The following is a 22,388-nucleotide window of genomic DNA, read 5'->3' on the forward strand; positions in this document are numbered from 1 at the left end:
TAGCTCTTTTAGGACACTGTTTTCAACATTGTTTTGTTGCCATGCCTTGTGGGTGGAACAGTTAAAAAGAATGCTGTATTTGACAGACTCCTGGAAGACGATATGCATCTGAGAAGAAGTAAAAAACAGGATGTTCATATGAAGTCAGTGCAGCTAGCACCTAAACACACTGTATTTGTTCAACAAAGAAGTTTGCATTCTTGTCTCAAGATGAGGGGTCAAAGGTCCAAGCTGAAGTTAGCCGACCTTCACAAAAGCATGTTTACTCCATTCAGTGTTTCATGGCCAGGCTAGAACAAACTAATGATCCTGTCTTACCCATTAAATACATTTACACTATTAATTTACCATCAAGAATGCTCTTCATACTTCATCATCTCCAATTCCTTCAACAGCCAATGACACAAAATAGCTCTGTCCGTGTAAAGTAAGCTCTGCAGTGTGATGGGTTGAACAGGTTTGGCTGAGAGGTTTCACTGAGTGGACTTTAGCTATGAACATTGAATCATGATGTAATAACTGAGAAGTTGTTTGCTTGTGTACAAAGCATTACAGATATGTTTTTAATGTTATTCATTTTTTAATTGAGCTATAGACCATTAAGTCATATTAGAAATGACTGTAATAATAATTGACTATAATAGTTTAAATTACTATAATAACAGTAATAGTGGATATTAACAACAGATCATAATTGCTTGTGAAATAAATTGCAATAAATTGCTGGCTAAGCCACTTCAGTGATCCCATTTAACAAGAATGCTACAAGGAAATACGTCTTTTGAACGAGTGTATTAAAAAAAAGAAAAATCTGACTTTTCAGGAGAGGAAAAACTCAATGTTTAAAGAAAAATTCCTGCCTGCCCCATGCAATTAAATGCTGACAATCTGTCTCATGAAGATTAGGGTAATTCCATTATAAAATGCATTATATCTGCTATTATTTCAGTATGCTGTTTTAGACCTGACCCAGCTTAATAGCAGTAATTATTTGGGAACTTCATTCAGAGTGATCTGCATTTGAACTGATGTTATATAAATGGTGACAGTACATGCGTCCTCTCGAGCACTTTGTACTGAATAAAGCACAACCTCCGCTTGGCCTTTCAAAGGGGATGTATATTCATCGACACCCACGCTGGACTTCTGAAAAGCCATTTCCTCATGATTGCTTCCCATCAATCCCAACCAGGTAGCAACTATCTTCACACCTTCCAACCGACAATAAAGGAGACTTAAAAGGTATGCATCTCCAGTGGTATTCTGACTAAGACCAGCTCAGGGCAGAAAAGAGAACTTCTGCCATTTTCAGCAGAGCTAGCGTTAACCTTGAACTGCTCAAAATGCATTTATTGTATACAATATAGATGGAGAAATAATAAAGAGTATAGAACAAGTTATGGAAGACTACATTGCATACTAATTCTATAAAACTGGTATGGCAAAGGGAGCCTTGGCTGAAACCAACTATCAATAACACCATGCCCAGCTAACACAAAATGTCCTCACAATGTTGATGCAATGTAGTGCCAATGTTATAACTAACTAGAACACTAAGAGAACATTTCAGTAACATTGTGAGAACATTTTGCATTAGCTGGGAAGCACTATGTGGCTATGAGGCAGACTGAATCCAGACTAGGCAAGAGCTGACTGGACACAGGGACTCAGGGTGAGGCATGATTAGCCACAGCCTAACCCAGGAATGGACAGCACGATGCCCCTAACAGTGACCACCGCACCAGCTGCTTGGTCCTCCTCAGCCTGTCCAGTCAATAAAGAACCAATCAGCTGACCTCGTTTCAGAGGCTGTGTCTTAGCCCTTGACCTCTAGAATAAATACAGCACATCGCAGCAATAAAAACTGGCCCGAACTCGCCAAAACAGGGAAGTCCCCCCACCATTTTCAGCTGTATTATAATGACAGACGTATCCTGAATGCATATGAAAAGGCAGTTTAGGTGTGATGATTAAAATGGTGACTGCTAGCAATTAACATACCAACATTTAGCACGCTGCATTTTCGGCTAAGGCATTTGCGGAAAGACTTGTTTTTCTCCTCCACAGAATTTGAAATATTTTACTGATAATATAGTATTTTCTCCAATGAAGGGTATAGATTCAGCTGATAGAGAATATTGACAAAATGGTTTCTACGATTTGGCATCTTTCCGTGCAAGACAGTAGAAACAAATATATAACAATATATAATACAGGTAACAACATAAAGAATAAACAACATAGCAAACAACATTGAAGTATCAAATGAAATTATACCAAACAGTTTTTATTGGTACAAAAATTGGTGAATTTTATAAATCAATGCTATGTGTGCTGTACATGTATTTACATTACAGTATTCCTGACTGTTGAGATTTCCTGAAAGAAGTTTTATCATGTGCAGCAACACACGGCCTTATTTACAAAACTACCTAATACCAAACTACATATTCTATGAATTAGAATATCTGTAAAGCCAATTATTGTAAATTATCTTCAATGTAGGGGCCAAAAGAAGAACCATCATACGTGGTATTTAAAAACAGTCAAACCATGTTTTTTATTTCATTATTTGTTTCTTAGATTTACAATCTGCATAAGTTTACTACAAAGGCTTGACCTAAGAGTTCTGGTTGCCAAGTTAGACATTTAGATCTCTGACAGTAGTTTATTTAGCACAACTTATTATTATTATTATATATTTATTAAATACAAAAAAAGAAACTAAAAACAAAATAATTCTGTACATGATTCAGAGCACAAATCCAGTGGGCCAGTGGTGTCCAATCTTATCGGAAAAGGGCCGGTGTGGGTGCAGGTTTTTGTTTTAACCCTACAACTAATTAGCAAGGCCTTGATTGCAGATCATGGCTGTGTTTGACATCGCATACTACTCAAACAAAATGTTAATTGCAATGTAGTACGAGCAGTATGCTGTGTTGGGTTTCTAACACAGCCTATGATAAGCTAAGTAGAATCAGGTGTCTACTGAGCTAAAACAAAAACCTCAGGGCACTGCAGGTGTGTGGAGGGTAACAGAGGCTTCACTCCAGCCCTTGGGCTGACCCCTCCTGTGTGCTGCGCTCCCGGGGGGGCAGTCTGTGCTGGGTGGGGGTGGAGGGGTCTCGCTGGTGGGGGCAGTGGCAGGGCGGGGGCCTCTGCAGGCCAGTGAGGAGCTGCAGCACGCGGAGCTCGTGGTCCATCCGCGCCCTCTCCCTCCTGGCCTCCCGCTCGGCCACCTCCTGCTCCCGCCGCTCCTGCTGTTCCAGCCACCTCCCCAGCAGCTCCTGCTGCCAGCGCGCCTGCTCATGCCGCTGCGCCTCCAGCTGTTCCATCAGCCGCCGCCACTCCCACAGCAGACGCTGGAAACAGTCCGTCAGGTACCGGAGCGCCGGATCCAGGGAGGGGGGTCTGCTGGGGTCTGCCGCAGGGGGGGAGGAGGGGTGGGCCGGGGGAGGTGGGGGTGGTGTGGGAGTGTTGGAGCTCAGGTCCTCTTCCACGGGCATGGCTGAAACACAAAGGTCACAGTGTCATAGCGGAAATAAATAAATAAAAAGTTGTATAGCAATAATAACGAACCCCATTTAAAAAAATGTATATGAGTTATTACACAGGCAAGCTTACTACTTTAAGCTACCCAAATGCCCATCTTATAAACTGCATGGATATAAAAGATATAGTCGCCGTTTTGACCGTGAAACGTAGCTATACCTTCATGGCAACTGTTGCTTGTAGGTACTGACGCAATGTGCGGTTCCATAAAAACTGGAGGGGCCTCGACCGAGAGGGACTGGGAGAAACCGGGGTTGCTGAACTCGAACTCGTCCGTGGACGCCTCACGGTCGTCTTCCGACTTCACTTCGTGGATCACGTGGCTCACGTGGATACCTGGCTCCACGGAGCGCGCTTTTCCCAAAACCGCGTCCATCTCCGCGTAATACCTGAAGGTGCACGGCTGACCACCGTCCACGCTTCGCAGGAGCTTGGCCCGCACGTAGTTGGCTTTCAGCGTCTTGACTCGCAAGCGGCACTGGTGCGGGCTGCGGGCGAATCCCAGAGAGCTCATTCGGGCAGAGAGGTGCTTGAAAACGTGCTTGTTGCGCAGGTTCTCCGAGAGAGACTTCTGGACCCTCTCATCGCTCCAAGCGCAGAGAAGGGCCTGTGTCTCCTCCACGGACCAGTTCACAGAACGCTCTGCTTCTCTTTTTCCTACACAATGTACACACAGTCAGGGCAGCCAGGGGTAAACACAAGTTGAAAAATCGAAAGCACATTGAATGGAATATTACGTTAAATGCTTTCTCATTAAATTGCTCCGAACATACCCCTTAAAAGAACAGAGTATGGATGCGTTTAAATGATTTGCTCTTTAAGTTAGATAACGGACTGATTAACAGTCTTAATTTTAATTTGATGTCATGCATCTTATCCGTATACAAGTTGAACTTCATTTTCTTGGTGTCTTTGGGGCGATATAGCGCAGCAGTTTTTTTTTACTTGGCAGTTTAGCTGTAGGGTGCTGATTGTGTAAATGCACAAACGCAAATAAAGCTATCTGAAGCAAATAAAGGAGGGAAAAAACAATCGATTCAAATTTGGAAAAACGGTAGATAGGTTATCCCTTACTGTTTAAAGGATGATTCTGCAACGTTTATATCTTTTAGCACACAATAACTTCAAAAGCCAAGGGACAATCAAGCGAAGTTTATACATATATTTTCTCCTCAGAAATATCAATCATAAACATGCACTAGAACTAGGGAAAAAGCTAGGTATGCAAAACGCATGATCCTTGTCACAGCGACATTGTAACTAGCAAGCTTGTTCCTTGGGTAGTTAGCAATAGCATGTTGTTAGCTACCGGGTTTCCAACAGCTCAACTCCGGTGCGTTTTTCAGTGTCTAAGTGCCTTGTTGCATTCAGAAACATAATCCGTCAAACGAGACAAAATTCCGTTTTACAAACTTACTTCTGGACGACGTAGAAACTGAGTTTGTGGAGTTTATCATTGTAGGATTCATCCTGCTAGCCCACCCACCCAATATTTGCCGTCCACGCTTCCGGCTTGGACGCAGCGTATGACGTCACTCAGTACAGGAGAAGGACGACCGCTGCAGAACTTCTGACATCGTTCTACGGGCACACTATTTTTTTTCATGAAACGTTTAAAGTAGGATCAGGTATCAGTCGTAAACCGTGGAAAAGGTAACAATGAAAGTAGTGTATGTGAGAAGTCTAGTATAGAAACGTCTTCATTTGTTAATGAAAACAATATCTGTAGTCATAACCTCATAGTTCACGATGCACGTCAGGGAGGAAGCAGCATTTGCGCAAGTGACTATAATGATGTAAACGACATTAAATACATCGGTAAATCTCGACGTATCACTTTCATATATGTTTTGTCTACACATTTTACAGGCATCCCAATGAGAGAATCAGATTAGCATATGTATAATGCAAATTACAGTGGGGGTAGAGATATATTCACAGTTGCAGGCAGGTTGTGGTGTCCTTAAGTGGCGCCACACAAGCCATGATGAAAAAAAAACCCTGGAGAGCACAAAAGGAAGAAGGTTAACGGGTGAAATGATGACGCGAGTGCATCTACAGTAAAGGCAGTGCCATGTGCTGGGAAGCTGTCACCCCTGAGAGATTCAAATCTTTCGCCTTTTTCATTTTCCTTTCATGTTGCCTGGAAGGAACGCCGCCACTCCCACAGTTAGTCAATAGTGGGAAGTCTCCTACCCACTACCGATGCCCTTCCTGGACCAGTAGCTTATAAGCAAAGAGTGTCAGACCCACAGATGAGTCCAAGGTAATTTTGTTAATTTGCCCGCCCATCCTTTGTTTAATTAATTCAGCCCCAAAATGATCACGTTAAAAGTTTTGATATGGTTGTTAACTGAGGTGGTTGGAGCATATTGGCTTTATCTACATAGTGTTTACCTCATTTAGTCCACAACTACAAGGCACACAAATATCAGAACAAGTGAATGGAATAATCATCATGCAGAACAAAATGAATTACGTCTATAGCAAAGGCAGTTCAAATCTCAGCATTCTGTTTAGGCTCTCGTCAGGGACAGTAGGATTCTCTTATGGCTGAATACATCTAAGACACAAACATTTATTTTATTTTATTTCCCAAGGTATCTAACTGCTGACTTGCTGTTTCAATTCACTAGCATGAGAACAAGAATAATAACTGAACGGAACTTTCTTTTTGGAAAGACAAGTGAAGATTAACATCTTAATACATTTTAAAATACTGGTGAGCTTTGAATAAGCCCCTCAAACTACAGAAACTAAAAGCAAGATGTCCGTCTCGCTGAACTGTACAATGAAAAGTCTCTCCATAATGAAATCAAACATAGAACTCTTTAGATTCAATAATTTTACACCAGAGACCTGCAAGGAGTGTAGACAATGTTCTCTTTTCTGAGTGGTCTCAGCTGAACCCTTTAAGTCTCCATGTACTTTAGATAAAGTAGGAATGTTTACTGGAAGAGTCCCCCATTCCTGTTGCTTTGTTTTTTTGGCCTGTTAGTCATTGCTCCCTGTGGGTCTCCAGAAAGAAAATCCCCCTCTCACCATTCTCTGGAATGTGTTTGAAATGTCCCCATCTGATTTTCCATGGAGGCGCACCCCCACTTGCTTAAAGTGTGACCACCCTACACCAGTTTGTTTTCAGAGCAGACCTAACATTACCTCTTGGTAAACCGATATCTACGCCACACAAGTGGATCTGCTAACCCCACCAACACGGCCTGCCCCATTAAAGTCAATCACCATCAAACAAACCTCTGTAATCGCTACCACATGCTACCATATTCCAGAGTTCAATTCTATCTGAATGTATCTAACAAGGTTGACATACTGTATATGCTAACAGCTTTTCTCCTAGCCCTAAGCTGCCAGGTTCCCTCCACATGTAGCTAAAGAATGTCTCTGCGCCACTGTCTGCCAAAACAAGCCTGATCTCTAAGCTACTAAAACAAGCAGGCAAGAACATCTCATCCAGCATGATGTGACTTCTAAGTCACACTCTAACCTAGATCTCTCAGGCAACTCCATGAATACACTCAGATTCACTTCACCTCGCCCGGCTGTTTTCAATACAAACACAACGGTATTTATAGAAGCCTATGGAAAAAATGTGCATAACCTACTTTAGAAATGTTACATAATGTTTTCATATAATTAAAAAAAAAGGGGATAAAATATGAATATAAATAATGGTAAATATCAAAATTTATATTTGGATTATGTTTTTTATGTATCTCTATTGATTTCAGTACTTTAGACATGTATAACATAGATCCTGAGGGGGTGACTGATACGTAATACTGTACGTGTGAGTTTGCAGTGTTTTCCTAAATAGTGTACAGCGTGGTCCCAAAAAAAGGAAAGCCTCCCTTCTCACTGGATAAACAGGACAGTCTGAAACACTGTGTTCTGTCCCTGCCCAAAACAGAGAAGCTGTGTGTGTGTGCCTGCTGTGTGTGTGTTTTAGGTACAGTATTACACTATGTTAAGACTACATATTGGTTGGGATTACACAGATATGGTGCCACGGCCAATTGTTCATTTGTTCATTGAAACAGCTGCCTGAAATCCACTGTCCAGAATACCATGCACGGTGGTCACATTTTCACTGAATTGTTGCTAGCAAGACTAGGTTTTTTTTTCTCCCCGAAACTGAGATGTGCAATGGGCCAACAGTAATGGGAGCGTTCCCCCCTATGTCAGCCTGGGCATGATCATGTGTGCATTTAATCAACGCTCTGTGCGGTGTCACCGTGACTTACCGCAGCAGCAGGGCAGTTTGGTCTCACAGCTGTTCTTTCCTTCGCCATTTCATCATCTCGCTCACTCCATCATGAGCAGAATCACTCTCCACTGATGACCCTCCCTTCCAAAACTCCTACACTCCCACCCACCCCACACCTACACACCCACCCACCCCACACCTGTCCACTCACCCACCCCACACCACCCACTCATCCACCCCACACCACCCACCCCACACCACCCACTCACTCACTCACCCCACACCACCCACTCACTCACTCACCCCACACCACCCACTCACTCACTCACCCCACACCACCCACTCACTCACCTCACACCTGTCCACTCACTCACCCCACACCTGTCCAGTCACTCACCCCACACCTGTCCACCCACTCACCCCAGTCCTGCCCACTACTGCCTGATCCAGAGCTGTATGTTTTTACTGCTGTACTCAGGACAAGAGCCAGGGAAACCAAGGGAAACATCATCTGGTCCTCAATGACGAAGGACACAATGACAAGTATTGACACTTTAATTACCTCAGATTGAGAAGAAATGTCTGGAAGATGCAGTATGGCAGAGGGGGTGGGGAGGCTGACAGAGGAGAAGGAAATAGAAAAGCTAGAGAATAGAGGGTCCTGGAATGAGTCTAGTCCACTAGGCTAGGCTAGTATGTGTCTTGGATGGGTCCTTGAAACATACTACATTTCTAATTTGGGTCCCAATATAAAAAATGAAAAGAATTCCAGTTTGGTGCCCAATATTACGTTTAAAAACCAGTGGTATAAAGGACAAGCACTGTTTAATGTGATACTTAGAATTTATAGAATCAAAATCTTAATTCAGAAATTATTTGATTAAATTGTGCTAGTTCTTTCTATTTAAGAAATAAATCTGATTCATGGTCAATTTATATCCATCAATGACTCTCATCCCTGACTCCATCAGTTGTCTTAATAACTGTGCAGGATGGCTCTGAAGCTCTGTGATTTAGATTAAGTAAGCACTGAACAGAGCGGGCAGAGCCAGGGTGAAATTTCCAAGAACACGGATATCCCTCGCCTGGGAAGGGCGTAAAGGAAACGGAGTCAGCTGGACAGGAGAGGTGCAGGAAGGGAAGGAAACAGCAGGACAACACCACCCCACCCCCTCAGAACACACATACACACACACCCACACACCACACACACATAGACATACACACACACACATACACACACACACACAGACACACACATACACACACACACGCACGCACACACACCACACACATTACATTATTGGCATTTGGCAGACGCTCTTATCCAGAGTGACGTACAGTTGATTAGACTAAGCAGGAGACAATCCTCCCCTGGCGCAATGCAGGGTTAAGGGCCTTGCTCAAGGGCCCAATGGCTGTGCAGATCCTATTGTGGATATTGGTGGACACACAATGCACACACACCACACACACACACACACAGACATAAAGACGCACACCTACACACACACTCACACTCACCACACACACACAAGCACATGCACACAATCTCTCTCTCACACACACTCTCACACACACATACACACACACACAGACAGACATACACACATACACACACCACTCTATCCCTGTTTTCAACATAGCAGGATGTGTTATAGTCCAGGAGGGTGCACCTGAGCCCTAAGACTTTGGGACCATGCCCAGCCCATATCATTAGGCTAATCTTGGTAGCTCCAGGGCCTACATCAGTCACATACCACTGGGATTGGATCACACGTGAGTCTGCGCCATGCCCCTACAGTTAATTACATCTTAATTGCCAATATACCAGTAATCCTTTCTAAGCACCCTGCTTTAGTGTGGAAAAAAGGTCTACTTTGCTTAAGTACAACTAAATCCAACTAGTCTCAACAAGCATGGTATAGACTCGACAAGGCCCTTTGTTAAATGTTAAATCTACTTTGCTGAAATTATTCGAATGCGATTAAGAAAGACAGATTAATTTCTTAGACTTCATTTAAAACCAAAACTATATCTTCTGCAGAACTTCAGCATGTTGTTCACTTCAAAGTGATGCCATGATCCCATGCAGTCAGTACGACAGAAGTTATTCCTGTGCATTTAGTAAACAAATAAAGCTTTTAAAAAGCTTTTTAATTAAAAAGGCTAAAAAACCAAAATGAATGGAGGGGATTACAGGGGAAGTGTCTGATTCAGGGGAAACGGTTACCATGAGAACAGGGGTGCGGAGACCCCCCAACTGTGCCAGCCAGGCGTCCATTGCTTTGGTGAACCCTTTGGTTGTTCTATCCCAGGGAAACACCTGGACGCACAAAAGAGGGCTAGCTTTAGCCGCGACAGGACCGCTTTCTTGGCTTAACTGACTGTCCTTCTGCTTCAAGGCTATTCTCAGTCAACCTGTCCCTGGAGCTTCACAGCTCAGTGAGCACTATGAGGCCCTCTGGGTCCACTTGCCTCTACACGTCTAAGGGGAGTATGGTGGAAGAGCTTCCCATTTGTTCAAGAAGCCAAACAGCGCAAAGGAACTGAATGGATGAGCTTCATTAATTGTTGTCCATCGATAAATGGGCAGTTTATTATTGAAATACTTATTATTGATCCATCCATATCAATTTACAGTAAAAGGTTCCTGTTGCTATTTACGTCATCAAAGCTGATGTCTTCTGGATATGTAACTTTTAATTCAATTTTATTTGTATAGCGCTTTTCACAAAAGGCTGTCACAGAAAAGGTTTACAGACTAGCAGAAGGGCAAACACCAGGCCTGAACCCCCAGAATAGCAAACAGTGTCATTGTGTGCAAAGGAAAAAAAAAGTAAATCCCCAATGGGAAGAAATCTCAGGTGGAACCCGACTCTCTGGGGTTAGTACAATTGCAGTGCTTCAATCTATGTCCTCTCACTCACCCAAAGAGAGGACAAAGAGAATTTAGTCAGGTGCCACAGTACTGGCGATTTGTGCTTTGATTATATAAAAGCAGCTCTGCTAACTTCTTCCGCCACTTATGTTAAAGCAGCCACTTCACCAAGACGTGCTGAATATTCGCACGGAACAAAACCGGAATTGTACACCATGTCCATGAATATTACATAACGTTCTCCTTATATAACTGTAGTCTATCAACAGACCGATTTGATGTCTGTCTAACAACACCGCTAAACTTCTTAGGCCTGGCAGGGTGACAACCACCTTCACCACTCCCCACAGCTCATGCCCATAGCCTCCGGCCCCGCTACACACACACACACACACACACACACACAGCCCATGCCCATAGCCTCCGGCCCCGCTACACACACACACACACACACACACACACACACACACACACACAGCCCATGCCCATAGCCTCCACCCCCCCCCCCACACAGCCCATGCCTATAGCCTCTGCCCCCCCCCACACACACCTCATGCCCACAGCCCATGCCCATAGACCCCCCCCCCCCCCCCCCACCGCCTAAAACAAAGGGGCCGCAGATGGCAGTGGAGCTGGCCTGAGACCAGCACGCCAAATGCCTCGCGAGCGAGTGAGACTGGTCCAGATGGAGCCGGTCTGCGCTTTATCTTCAAGTGAAAAGGGAGAGAGAGACACAGAACACCCACACTATGTGAGAAAAACAACACAACTGAGACCCCTATACCCCCACCCCCTCAAGGACCTACACTCCCGCCAGTTCTCTCCCTCTCCCTCTGCTGATGTGTGGTGAGCATTCTGGCACAAAATGGCTGCCGTTACATCACCCAGGTGGGTGCTACACGTTGGAGGTAACTGAGGCGAGTTTCCACCTCATCACTGTAATGCGCTTTTTAGTGCAAGAAAAACGCTAAATTAGTATTACAGTTCCAGTAAGATGACTGTAAGCCCCACGGGTGTGCTCCTAAACCCACAGACATTCAGGCGGGAACCCAAAACCCGGCCAAAACACAACAGGAGAGAGCGGAGAGGAACTGAGGCCCCTGCGTGGGATCGTTGAGAGGGAAAGGAAGTTCATCTGGGCCAGCCATTCCAATTACATAACAGCAGCCTGAGTTTATTATTGCTCCCCCAAAACGCTTCAGTGTGTTCTTCCTCCGCTCCCAAAGAGTGTTTACAGGCCAGGATGAGGAGCTTGCTTTGGTGCCACTTTAGCTGTTTTTCAGAAGCCTCAGTAAACATACGGTTTGAATTTAGTCAGCCCAAAAATAGCGGGAGCCACGCAGTGTGATTGGCACGAGGGTAAACACAGCTGGCTGGCATTTGTCACTGCAGCTGCACAGAAGCCCGCTCCGTCCTCTTAGCGCACAGCTCGGCGGGCAAATTGAAACAGCTTGAGAGAAAATGGGGTGACGCACGCTTGGTTTAATATTCATTGTGTTTTCCTCAGATAAGACCCTGGAAGTTCATTCATGCTCACCCCTGTGTAAAATAAGACACCGGCCATGTTTTAAGCTACGTGGAAAAAACAAGGAACGCACAAAAGCAGAAAAGCAATCGTGTATCTATCTCCAACGGTGTGAAGCCCATGTTTAAAAATACCACGTGACAATTTGCAAGCGATCAATGAGCGTTCCGTTAACCACATAAAATGATATTATTCACAGGCGCGGTTGACTGATGGTTATTGGTTACACTTGGAAAGGGGCCAAAGTGACTTCTTTTTTTCTTTTCTTTTTTTAAAGGCCTTTCTCTGAAAAATGCGTTCATAACCAGGGCTGGATCACTGGACCTTTTTCATATTTTTAAAAGAAAACAATTCCACAGAAAAACACGACCTTAACAAATCAATAACTCCTTCATAGCACAGGAACTGTAGAAGCTTTGTTCTCAGAGACATGTGATATGTATGGATATTAAAATCATGGAGGAACACTGAGAGTGTTTTTTTAAAACTGATGTTTTTGGAGGTTTGACACAAGGTAAGGTACAGTATGATCTAGAGGAGTGTCTTTACAGTAATCAAAACTGAATTTTGCAGTTGAGAGTGAAACTGATTGTAACTCATTGACCTTCTCGGAAGAATCTAGTTGTAAAAAGCGGAGACTGAGCCTGTATTGGGCAATTATTCTAAATCAAAAGAATCATCGTGGACTCTGCAATTATTGCAGCAGAATTATAAACTCAGATTTAAACTGAGATTGTAAATATGAGTGATTCCAGGGCAGCAAAAGCTCTCCAGGGTGTCTGAAAGGAGCAGCGCAAAGCGAGTTAAGCTTAGTCCTGCTGCGCTCTCTTTAAAGTGTCACCCATTTGTCAATCCTAGCCCGCTTCAGCATGACCCCAGACACTGCTCCCTCCAGAATCGTCCTTCCTGTTTCCGTCCCCTTGTGACACTTTGCAGCCTGGGCAGGGCTCTCAGGAAAGCCCCAGGCTTTGGCCTTGCTCATCAGTCATCGCACAGTAGTCCAGCCCCTGTCAAGTGGGGTGTGTCTGGAGACCTGCCCCGGCCTAGATACACCAGACAGAAAGCTTGACACACACAGAGGACCCAGTGAATGTATCTACACATTTGGTAGAGTGAAATATTCACACAGATTATACGATATGCAGTATATGCACAACCTTTTGAACTTGACTCTTACATATTAATTAGTTACATATTAGTTTCCTCGATAACCACTTTGATACGGCTTGGGCTTTATTAGCAGTGATAACTGCTTGTTCCACTGTGAATACGCTTCTAATTGTTGCCTCGATTTGACTTTCAAATGAAAAGAAATAATATTTTTTAATCCAGTCCTCGTCTGTAGACTATTAGTAGTAGTTGTCTACTTAAAACAAACCTGTTAATTAAAATCACTGACATAACATTCGGTGTCCAATATTACACTCTAATAATTTGTGTCAATAATGTTAGCAATCTTAACACAGCACTTCAAAGACACACTATTTATTTTCTTGGATCCAAGAAGGTGTAAATCCCTTCCCTCAGTATCTAGTGAATACCGGCTGTCATGCCAACAAGGAAGAGGGGAAAAAAGGGAAGAGATTCCCAAAGATTCCCCCCAACCCAGACAGGGAGATCAGCAGCCTCGGAAAAGGTTAATCCAGCTTAGTTACATAAAGTTCTGTGGTGCCCACAGCGTAATGATCCTAAAAAAGAAGAAGGGGGCTTGGGTAGCTGTATAATCCATTTGGATTATCTGTTATCCATTTATCCATTTGGCTTGAGGTTGTGCTGTCAATGCTGCAGCAGTCGAGCGAAATCTGGTGATGGTTTCAGTGGTGATTGGGGTGCAGTGCTCAAACTTCTACACCCGTTCCTCAAATCACGGTCCTTGGGGGGTGAGAACGGCTGGTTTTCCACCCTCCCTTTACATGGGAGTCTGGTGTGAAGACAGTCTGACCAATCAGTAGCACCAATTGTTCAGTTAATTACCTGGGAGAAAAGACTTTGGATTCGGATTTGAGAGCCAGGTTTGAAGACCCTTGCTTTACAGAAAATGCTGCCATTTCTAGGATTCTCTCTCATGCTAACAAACACACAAAATGGTTCATCTGTTGTGGTCAGCAGTGTCATCGTGTGCAATTTATTCTGAATGCATGATATATACCCCGACCCCCATCAAAAAAACGAAATAGATTTCCAGACCAGGACCCACAGCCTAACAAGAATTCTCTGTGCATTACAAGTCATCTACAGAGACCCAAAGGAAAAACAGCAACCATTATAAATGAACTGCCACTGAAACTACAAACTTTGCTTTGGGAGACAGTTTTGACTGCTTCTCCTTGGCGTGTGGCCACAATACTGCCTGGCAGACGACTCAATCGGCTCACACTTTTATCTCAGACCCGTTCATGCCAAGCCAGATCCTGCTGTCGAGCCATTTCTTATGATCTGATTATTCATTTAATGAAGCCAGCAGAAGCAAGAAATACCACAATAAGACGCTATTTTAATCAGGCCATAAAACCCTCTTACACAGCCAAACACATGGGATGGATTGGTATTCTCTTCTCAGACACACAGTCAAAAAAGCCAAACACCCCCAAAACATCAAAGACCTACCACCATATTTCACAATGTGTATGACTTCTATGTCAACATACGCAAGTGTCTTTCTTCTGATGCCAACCACTTACTGGTCTGCCTGGTCAAACAGCTCAATTTTGGACTCGTATGGGTACAGTACCGGACAAGGTGAAATTATTACAGTGTGTTTTCCTTGGACGTAGAAAGGGGAAAATTCCACTGTCCACGGAAAGAGGCAACAGCTGATTGGAGCACTGCTTACACTTTAATGAAGTGAATAAAACCACATTTTATGTGTTAGGAGCAGCGAAATTTATTTTAAAAATACATGAGTCAGTCAAAAGTTTTCTGGGAAATGGTTTGTCAGCGGTGGAGATGTTAAACAGATGTGCGAGGGGTTTTGTTACCCGAATCTAATAAACATCCGAGTTCTACCATCCTCTTCTGCATGCACAATCGTCCACGGCGATCATGCATAAAACATGAGAACCGTTCAGTCTGTCAGAGATATTGCTGGAACATAAAATGTGTTTACAGTGTTTTATTTATTTTTTACTTTTTTATTTGAGTACAGGAATGGGCTCCTGTGATTTGGAACTGTGTTGTAAAACAGATTCAGGTCAGGAGTGACAGATTCACACCCAAGAGAGGCACTCTGTGACACCTCCCATAGCTTTTCACGCATTAAATTTCACATGACATGTTACTTAGCTGACGTTTTTATTCAAAGCGACTTACAATTGATTACACTAAGCAGAGGACAATCCCCCTGGAGCAATGTGATGTTAATGGCCTTGCACAAGGGCGCAACAGCTGCACTGATCTTATTGCGGCACTGGTACTTGAACCACCAACCTTCCAGGTTCCAGTCAATCAACCTAGCCAGTAAGCAACAGGCTGCATGCTTGGTGGGACCCAAGGTAAGGGAGAGAGTCACTTGTTTCTGCCAGGAAGGGGGGGAGGGGGCGGGTGAGTAAGGGGGAGAGTACCCCATATTCCCCATCTTATGGGCTTTGGTTCTGCTTATTTGCACCAATCAGCATCAACGCCAGCCTCGTTACTTTCACTTCCCCTTTCGCTGGCGTTTGTGTTAATTGTGTGTGACGCATCTCCTGCTGCTGCGCTGCCTTCACCCTGCGCACTCCACCATGCCCTCATTTAAAACAAGACACTCTGTACTGTGTAATCACAAGACAATCACAAGTCCTTCTATGTACTCTGCCGTTTGTAGACCTGTTTCTTAATCTTTGTCTCTGCCTCAGCGTGTCAGCCTGTTCCTATTAAAAGGGTGCAGGAACAAATGGCTAGATCTTCGGGTCAAAAACAGGGGGCGAGGGTTTCAAATCCCTGATTAGACCTGATCAGCCATCTTGTTTTATAGTGCTAATATGACTGGGTATACCAGCTAATGATGGAAAGTGGGTATACAGGCTAACCATGCAGCTGACTGAGTCTGACATTTGTCCCCACTGATCCAGCGAGGAGCAGACAGCCAGTGTGAACAGTGCGTGTTTGTGGAGGACCCTGTCGCACAGACACACCCCCGAGTCACACAGAGATGGACAGAATGGGGCTATGGGGGCTCTGAGAGTCCTGTGAAGCCTGAGGGGGGAGTACACAGTGAGACAGCTGAGGTCAAAGGTCACTAAATAGAATGCTTTTCCTCATTTGAAATCTTGCCAAAACAAACAAAAAAAGTGCTCACACATTCCTACTGTGGCCTCAACAGAACTTTTGAATTAGATTTTTCTTTCCCTAAACTGTGAAAACGGGCACACAAAGGTCCATTTTAACCAGACTCATATGAACTTAGCATAATACTGCACAAGCAACAAACAAACGGGGAGGGTGTAATAACCCAGGAGTCTTTTCACTGCATTTTAATGAGTGGATGTCAAACATTCAGATTTCCCCATCCGTACTGTGGAGTAATGTACTGGAGCTGACCTTCCCTCAGCCTGAGGCTGGTGGAGGGGACTCGGCTCGCGTGAGCGAGGTCCGGCTCTTCAAACGCCAGTGGAGAGCCAGCCCCAACCCTTGCAGCGGGGAATCGTCTCTGACATTTTCACATCAAAAGCAGCCCCCTCCCCACCTGCCCTTTCAAAGCCTGAGAGCTGCTGTGTTTAATGTGATGCTCTTTGGTGGACAGAGGACAGGTGTAAAAAAAAGAAACTGGATCTTGTTGAAACTCTGAACTGAGTCTGTTGATTCCTCAAAGATGAGCATGGCCTATTTCGACTTGGCCTATTTACCATGGGACATCATGTTCATGGCTGTAGACATTAACGTGAATTGTACCTTATTCCACCTGTTCTGTAGTTGTTCTAATGATCTTCGATATGCACGTATTGTAACTTGCTTTGGATAAATATATACATGAATAAATATAATTTAGTGAGCAAGCAACTTTCTTTCTTCCACTGTCACGGGATCAGTCCAGCAAGTCTTCTGAAACCAAAGGGGCCCCAATAGGACCCGTCTTTTTAACACAACTTTAATTTTCACCTCAAGTCCTGAGGGACAATCAGACCATGTCCCTGTCTGAGCCCTCCTGAAGTGGAAGCACTTCCTGTTGTGTAACTGCAGTTTGTGTTCTATTTAAACTATCTCTGCTGACCCCAGAACACTGTTTGCACGAAGTCCAGTGCCCTGGAAATGTGCAGCACTGTCAATAACGCCCTGGAATGAAAGGGACTGTTATGCAAGCGGCCATTGGCCTCTACATTTCACCAACAGAGCGCGTGTTTATGTAACCCAGATTTACTTCAGCACGTTACACGCCGTGTAAGAGGAATTTATAGATAACGGAAAAGAACACGGTGATGAACTGAGTTCTTCCAAGAAGCTTAGAAATGCTGGAATGCCACATTCATGAAGATTTCATTAAAAAAGAACAAAACACACAATGCAGTTACTGGATACAGATGATGTATCCAGTAACCAGATGTAATCCTACAGGCTGTTCCTGTTTTGAAAGTACACATATAGGACCGTGGCTAATTAAATTACAACTTAATGCTGGTCTCAACTGTCAAATATCTCTCTCACACAGACACACACACTGTCATATATGTCTCTCTCTCTCTCTCTTTCTCTCAATCTCTCTCACACACACACAGACTATCGTATATGTCTCTCTCTCACACACACTGTCATACATGTCTCTCTCTCACACACACACTGTAATATGTGTCTCTCTCTCTCTCTCACACACACACAGTTATACATGTCTCTTTCTCTCTCTCTCACACACACACACACAGTTATATACGTCTCTCTCTCACACACAGACACACGCACTGTCATACATGTCTCTCTCTCTCACACACACTATCATATATGTCTCTCTCACACACACACACACACTGTTATACATGTCTCTTTCTCTCTCTCTCACACACACACACACACACACAGCACACACACACACTCAGACATGCTCTTGTTCACATTCAGTAATATTCTTTGCTCTGAAAGTTGAATGACATGCTCATGCTCATGCATTCTGCCGGGTCAATCACATATGACAAGAAGGTGTGGGGGAATCACCAAGTGAATTATCACAGTGAACTCTCCTCCCCCCCACTAAAGTGGGGCGGAAAGGCTAGAGTTCTGTTTGCAGGTCAGGGGGTGACCCTGAGAACAGGGTCACAGAAGCAGTGAGCACAGACTGGATCTTGGCTTGGTGTGGTTTGGAAACATTCATACCTTCATACAAACTGTGGGCCAGGAAAGTACCTGTGACCAACCAAATGTGGGACATGGCACGCCTAACAGCTTTCCTCAAGGTACCTTTCCTGATTGGCTCCTGAGATCACTTCACTACACGTGTTTATGTGAATTTCTTTGCAAAATTCAATGATCTGATGTGCGTTCCAAAATATGCAAACTGATAACGGCAGGGTACAATTGCAATGCAAATGCAAACTCAATAAATAACACTCTGGAGTCTGCATTGTAAAATCAATGTGTCATATCACACAACAGACTTCAGACTTGAGAATACAAAATTATTTTTACCAGTCCTTGGCGGAACCGTTGTCTTAGTCTACCTGATTCATTTGAATATCAATTCCTCATGTTTAGAAGCTCAAACTAAAAAACAACACATCTTAAAGCAGTGAGAATAAACTGTTATTTTGAGAGAAACTGATAATGAGAGTCTCACAAGGCAGGGGGAGCAAACAGCTTTCATGCAGTGCAATTAAAGGTGTCACAAGAGACTAAAACAAAATGTTGATTTAGCATTCAATCTGCTGATTGCTAAATTAACAGATTAACTGATTAATAAACCCATACACAGAAAGGATATATGGATAGACGTATGCAATGTGTGAATACTTATATCGGTACACAATAATGTCTGTGCTTAGGTGTTTCTGTGTGTATGTATTTGTGTGTGTGCACCCTGCTGAAAAAAACAGATCAAGCTAGGTTTTGAAACAGCTGGTAGCTTGTTGACCAGTTCAGACAATCTCAACAGGGTTTGAGCAGCTCAAGCTATGTTTTTAGCTTCAAGATGGTCATAGCTGGATTTTACACCAGGGTGTGTATGTGTGTACTTGTGTGTGTTTTATGTGTACAGATACTGTGTGCATGTTCTATACCAGTTAACACATCTTACAGCATTAAACCAATACAGATACATATCAGGAGGGGAAAACAGGTGTTACATGCCCGTGTTTACATTACATTTACATGTGCCTGTATTCATGTACCTGTGCATACGTATGTGTGTATGTTTTATGCATGCCTGTATACACATACAGCTGCATGTGGGGCAGTGTATGTGTCTTTGCAACAGTGAGTAGACGTCACAGCAGGTGAATGATGTGTCCCGTCCTCGTGGTGATGTTAACCCTTTACACTCCCATTAGTTATGCCGCAGTGACTAAAAACCAGTCTGATGACTTCTCAATAGCTGGGTATCTGGGTAAAATGCAGAATGACAGATATTTATAATGCCCTATTTATACAATCTCACGACATTGCACATCTTGAAGCCTTGCAACATGCAAACCAAAGAGACAAAAAAAAAACAGAGCACAATTGTCTTCAAGGTCACGTCAATGTCATCTGCCATCCGTTGTCAGTCTTCACTTCCCCCCACTTATTTCCCAGCATGCCTTGCTCTAGCAAACAAATTGGCAGCTGAAAGAGCCAGCATGATGGTTGCCTAGTTTCCAGACTGACACATGTACTATGACAACTGTTCTAGGACTGATAAAAAGCCTGCTTATTGTTCAAAAACTGTTTTTTTCAAAGACTCCCCCAGTTCACGCTGAGTTCGTATGAATATTAACAAGTGTAAATGTTGAAAACATACGTTATATAGCAGGTGCTCTCTGAATACAAACATTTCTTTAATGTAACTGAAGTTGGCCATAGGGAAAGTGATAGTGGAGTTTAGGTGCGAGTGGGAGAAGCTAAGTGGGAATAGCTTTCATAACACCAAACAAGCTTTCAGAACAGCGACTTCAGTCAAGCAGACTTGAATGTCTGAAGTATGAACTAGTAGGAACCAGTATCATTCACAACATCCTGCCTCTCATCATTAATTTTTAAGGATCTCAGATATGCGCTGTACCTGGCTTACATATTCACAAGAATGTGAGCGAAAAATGGGCTCGCTTTTTAGGAGCGCACGGTCATATCAAGGGCATATTGGTATTGCCTGACAAGAGATTAAAATGGGTTTATTAATTAGCTATTATTGGCCAACATAATAATGCAAAATACAGGCAGCAGAGGGACAATGCATTTTGTGTGCTGTTGGTGCTCTAAATTCAGTGTAAAGCATGGAGGTGTCAGCATTGGCCAATATCCGCCACAGAATTTCCACATCGTGCTTCCCTGGTTTTATTATCCTATTAATTTCATAAAATGACACTACAGCAAAAGGACTGGATGGCTCACAATTGATGTCTGGCTGTACACCAATGTATATTTTGCCTGAAAGGAATTCTGAAGACTTCACTAATTTAGACCACAGACTGCTACCTCAATTGGCAGCTTAGCTGGAAAAACTACGAAGTACATTTATCCAAACATAATTTTGTGGAATCTAGAAAGACAATAGTCTGGTGATTTGGAATGAGCTCTATAAATATACATGTGGCCACATGATGGCACAATGTAAAATGTTTGTTGACCTATAAAATGGAACACAGGCAAGAATGCAATACAGACAAAATGTTCTTAAGACAACAACAAACGCTTCCATGTTTATGTGTATGCTCAATCTTATCCAAGTTCACCCTTTTTAGATTCCTGTCTCATTTCTAGTGTTCAGTAATTTGGTTTACTCAGTTACTTTCTGTGTATGAAAAACCTAATTTTTGTTGCATAGCATTGCACTATAAAAAGGATGAAATATGATACACATGCATATACACAACATAAGAAATGAATCTATGAGAGTCATAGTCACACTTAAAACCATCTGTGCCAATTCCCAAATCAAATCAGTCATGTCGCATACCAGGAAAACCTCAAAAGATTTCTAAAAACAATAAGGCAAAGCATCTAATATTTACCCACCAAGATGGTGAATGGTGTTTGCTATGACACCTCTGCCAGATGTGTCAACATCGGGGAAGAACACACTGGAGCATGCCTGCACATTTACACAGCATTATCCTGTAGTACAATTTAACAAATGACTTAACAAATCTAATCTCATTAAAGTGGGGAGAAAATCCCCACATGCCACAGGCCACACAAGGACATGAATAAAACATAAAGAAATACAAAGAATGACTCTTAACTCCTTAGGGCGGTGATCCCATTTCTGGTTTCACCTAAAACCACAACGTTTAATTGCATTGAGTGATGCCTTAATTGTATCAACAGAATATGTCTGAAGGTGGTAACTGGTTGATTATTCATTAAAACCTACTGGAGGAAGACCGCATCCATTGGGTTTAAATTCAGGATGGAATTTTTGTCGTTTAATAGCTGAGGTTAAAGGGTTCATACGGCACATTAAGTCCCTTCAGAGGGACACATTAAAACGCAGTGCCTCAGACACTGTGAGTTTATCCTGCCTCACATGTAAGAAGAACCTTGAATCACTACTCCTGTTGGCCGACACTCAATGGGTTCCTCAGAAGCCAGAATGTTCCCAAAGATAGCAGCAACGGCACCAATAAAGATTAAGAGCTGATTAAGATTAAGAATGTAAGAAAAATGAGGCTATTTGGAACATCGCACAGTATTTAAAGGGCTCTATTTCAGATCATGAGGAGTATAGCTGAAATGTTAAATCAGGATCCCGCGGAGCTGTTGGATCACTGGTGATGTTTTCTTCTTTCAGCTCCATGAAGTGACCTCAGCTGACAGACTGTGATGCCAGCGCCTAACTACAGCCCTGGCCCAGGCTCCTGTGAGAGTCAGCAAGTGGTCTTCATCCTGTATCTTCTTCCTCCTCTTCCAGTCACAGCCAAGCGGACCACCAAATCACAGACAGTTAATCTACTTCTGACCTAATGTGCTTTAAGAGGGTAAATAATCCCTCTAAACATGAAAAGCTTAACAGCTTGTTGAAATTTTGGGATTGCAATTGTGGTTTAAATGAAAACCAGCATACACAGGGGTACGCCAGGACCGAGTTTGTGTACCACTGGTCTAGATCAGTG

General features: G+C 43.3%; 1 protein-coding gene across 2 annotated transcripts in view; it reads right to left on the reverse strand.

Annotated features, from left to right (window-relative positions):
- Positions 1 to 2,535: 2,535 nt before the first annotated feature.
- LOC133140585 (uncharacterized) overlaps positions 2,536 to 22,388 on the reverse strand; it is a 51,448-nt gene continuing 31,595 nt past the window's right edge. Inside the window, exons 1-3 of one of the 2 annotated variants that reach the window (XM_061260616.1) lie at positions 4,970 to 5,106; positions 3,712 to 4,209; positions 2,536 to 3,508 (exon numbers count right to left, since the gene is read on the reverse strand). In XM_061260616.1, coding sequence (XP_061116600.1) covers positions 3,045 to 3,508; positions 3,712 to 4,209; positions 4,970 to 5,021 — 1,014 coding nt within the window. In that variant the 5' untranslated portion in view covers positions 5,022 to 5,106 and the 3' untranslated portion in view covers positions 2,536 to 3,044. Of the gene's footprint in view, positions 3,509 to 3,711; positions 4,210 to 4,969; positions 5,107 to 22,388 lie in introns of those variants that run through there. The other variant, XM_061260618.1, reaches the window with a different exon arrangement.

This window comes from Conger conger, chromosome 11, assembly GCF_963514075.1.
Source record: "Conger conger chromosome 11, fConCon1.1, whole genome shotgun sequence".
Taxonomy (NCBI): Eukaryota; Metazoa; Chordata; class Actinopteri; order Anguilliformes; family Congridae; genus Conger; species Conger conger.